Here is a 2302-nt window from a genome sequence, read left to right as displayed (position 1 = left end):
CGAGATGCACACCAAAGAACAGATAGCGAGGGGGACCGTCCCTCATCAGCATCGTCCGCGTCAGCGGTAACAGCAGCAACAACCCCCGCCGATGATAACAACGCAGCGCGACAGAAGGCCAGCGTTATCGGGCTATCTCAGCTCCTGATTATTGTCGGCCACATCGCAATCAAGCAAATCGTTCACCTTGAACTTTGCGAACTTGACTTCAAACGGAGAAAAGCAGAGCAAGAAAAAGAGAAGGCTGCCAACCCTGCTCAGGAGAAGAAAGACGACGCCGCCGGGGACGACGAGCTTGACCTGATCGGCGGAACCACCGAAGACGACTTCACGGAAGCCATGGCTCATATCCGAGAGAGGGAGCTGCTGTATGGCGAGAACTCACTGCTGACGCATTTTGGGCCGCTGGTGACGGAAATATGCTCCAACAACACGGCCTACCCCGACCAGAATCTCCAGGCCACCGCGACCCTCTGCATGGCCAAGCTGATGTGCGTCTCAGCCGAGTATTGCGAGAGCAACCTGCCACTCCTTATCACGATAATGGAGCGCTCTGACGATCCGATCATCCGGAGCAATGCCGTGATAGCACTCGGGGACATGGCGGTCTGTTTCAACCACCTCATCGACGAAAACACGGACTTCCTTTACCGACGGCTCAACGACGACGACGTCTCGGTCAAGCGAACCTGTCTGATGACGCTCACCTTCCTCATCCTGGCGGGACAGATCAAGGTGAAGGGTCAGCTAGGAGAAATGGCGAAGTGTCTGGAAGACGAGGACAAGAAAATTGCAGACTTGGCACGCATGTTCTTCACGGAGCTTTCGACCAAGGACAATGCCGTGTACAACCATTTCGTGGACATGTTCAGCCTGCTCAGCACCGAGAAGTCGCTGGAGGAAGAGTCGCTCAGGAGGATAGTGAAGTTCCTCGCCGGGTTTGTTGAAAAGGTATGTCTTGCTTTATATTTGTCTTGCTTTATATTTGTCTGCTTTATATTTCCGAGTATAGAAGGTCTGACAAGTATGGGTGCCAGGACAAACACGCAAAGCAACTGGCCGACAAGCTGGCTGCGAGGCTGACGAGGTGCGAGACGGAGAAGCAGTGGAACGACGTAGCGTACGCCCTGAGCCTGCTGCCACACAAGAACGAGGAGATTACGAAGACGGTGGCAGCGGGGTTCAAGGTTGTCAAGGCGAACGGATGAATGATTTACATCGCATTACCAGCGCGGGTTTGCATATTAGCTGGGAGGTTATTTTTATATTCTTTGCATGGAAAAGGGACTATACTATTTTTATTATATGCAACCTGTGTGTACAATGCACCGGCCTGACCATGTATCGTCAGGAGTTCTTTATTCCTTGATGTAGGTAATGCGAGCCGGCCGCGGGCCTCCTAAAGGGTAATTAAGTCTATCGTCTTGTCCGTAGACGAGTAATGAGTAAAGGGGAGTAAAGAGGATAGACGTCTGGCGTCCTCGAAGGGCAGGAGAGAGATGGATTAGCGCTCTCCGCTGGTACTGGTCCTTTCGTCGAGGTCAAAGACGTCTCTGTGCAGCCTGTCGAGGGCGTCTCTGCCGTCGTCGGTGAGATCGGGTCTGCCGGCCTGGATGTCTGCTACGGTGAAGAAGCGCGGCACCCATTCGCGGCTGGTTTCCCTTCTGAGGGCGGCCTTGGACCGCTGGGACTCCTCCAGCTCGTGCTTGAGCCTTGTGGCGAGGGAGTACTGCTTCGCGTTGATGGCGGCGGTGATGTCGGACCAGAGGCGGCGGGACTCGTACGCGAGCTGCTTGTCGGCGGGCGGGGTGATCTTGGCGGCGGGGAAGAGAGGGGCGACGTCGACGAGGAGGTGCTTGTCCCTCGAGCCGGGCAGGCTGAAGTAGATCTGGTCGTGCCAGGAGCCCTGGATCTCGGCCAGGAGGTCTGCGGGCGGGACGTCCCTGAGGCGGGTCCTGTCGTCCCTGTCGGGGTCGTAGCGGAAGATGGCGCCGGAGACCCTGTGCTGGGCCTTGCCGAGCCAGCCGTCCTCGAGGTACTGCAGTATGGCCTTGGTCCTGGTCTTGGGGCAGGTGACGTAGCAGGTGTCCGCCACGGAGACGGAGAGGGAGCCACGCAGGAGGCCGCCGAGGTGGGCGGCCGGGTGGGTGAGCCGGTACTCCTCGTTGTCCCGGCGGGCGAGGGTGATGAAGATCCCGAGATTGTGCTGCCCGGGAGTGACGCGGACGCTGGTGCCGGTGAACTTGGCGCTGATCTGGGTCGAAGCCGCGGGCGGTGATGCCACGCTGCGGACAGTCGACCA

General features: G+C 57.7%; 2 protein-coding genes across 2 annotated transcripts in view; both read left to right on the top strand.

The window, feature by feature from the left end:
• The window catches only part of MCYG_08389 (condensin complex subunit 1), a gene marked incomplete at both ends in the record, with an annotated part of 3901 nt that extends 2693 nt beyond the window's left edge, over window positions 1–1208 (top strand). Inside the window, 2 exons of the mRNA XM_002843260.1 lie at window positions 115–951; window positions 1008–1208. Of these exons, the coding sequence (XP_002843306.1) occupies window positions 115–951; window positions 1008–1208 (1038 nt within the window). The remainder of the gene's footprint in view (window positions 1–114; window positions 952–1007) is intronic.
• A 405-nt stretch (window positions 1209–1613) lies between these two features.
• On the top strand, window positions 1614–2278 carry MCYG_08388 (uncharacterized protein; the record flags this gene model as incomplete). The annotated part of the gene is made up of 2 exons (XM_002843259.1): window positions 1614–1625; window positions 1769–2278. The coding sequence occupies 2 exons, from the start codon at window positions 1614–1616 to the stop codon at window positions 2276–2278; spliced, it is 522 nt and encodes a 173-aa protein (XP_002843305.1).
• Window positions 2279–2302: the final 24 nt, after the last annotated feature.

This window comes from Microsporum canis, genomic scaffold, assembly GCF_000151145.1.
Source record: "Microsporum canis CBS 113480 supercont1.8 genomic scaffold, whole genome shotgun sequence".
In the NCBI taxonomy this organism is placed as follows: domain Eukaryota; kingdom Fungi; phylum Ascomycota; class Eurotiomycetes; order Onygenales; family Arthrodermataceae; genus Microsporum; species Microsporum canis.
This window is presented reverse-complemented; position numbering and strand designations above follow the sequence as displayed.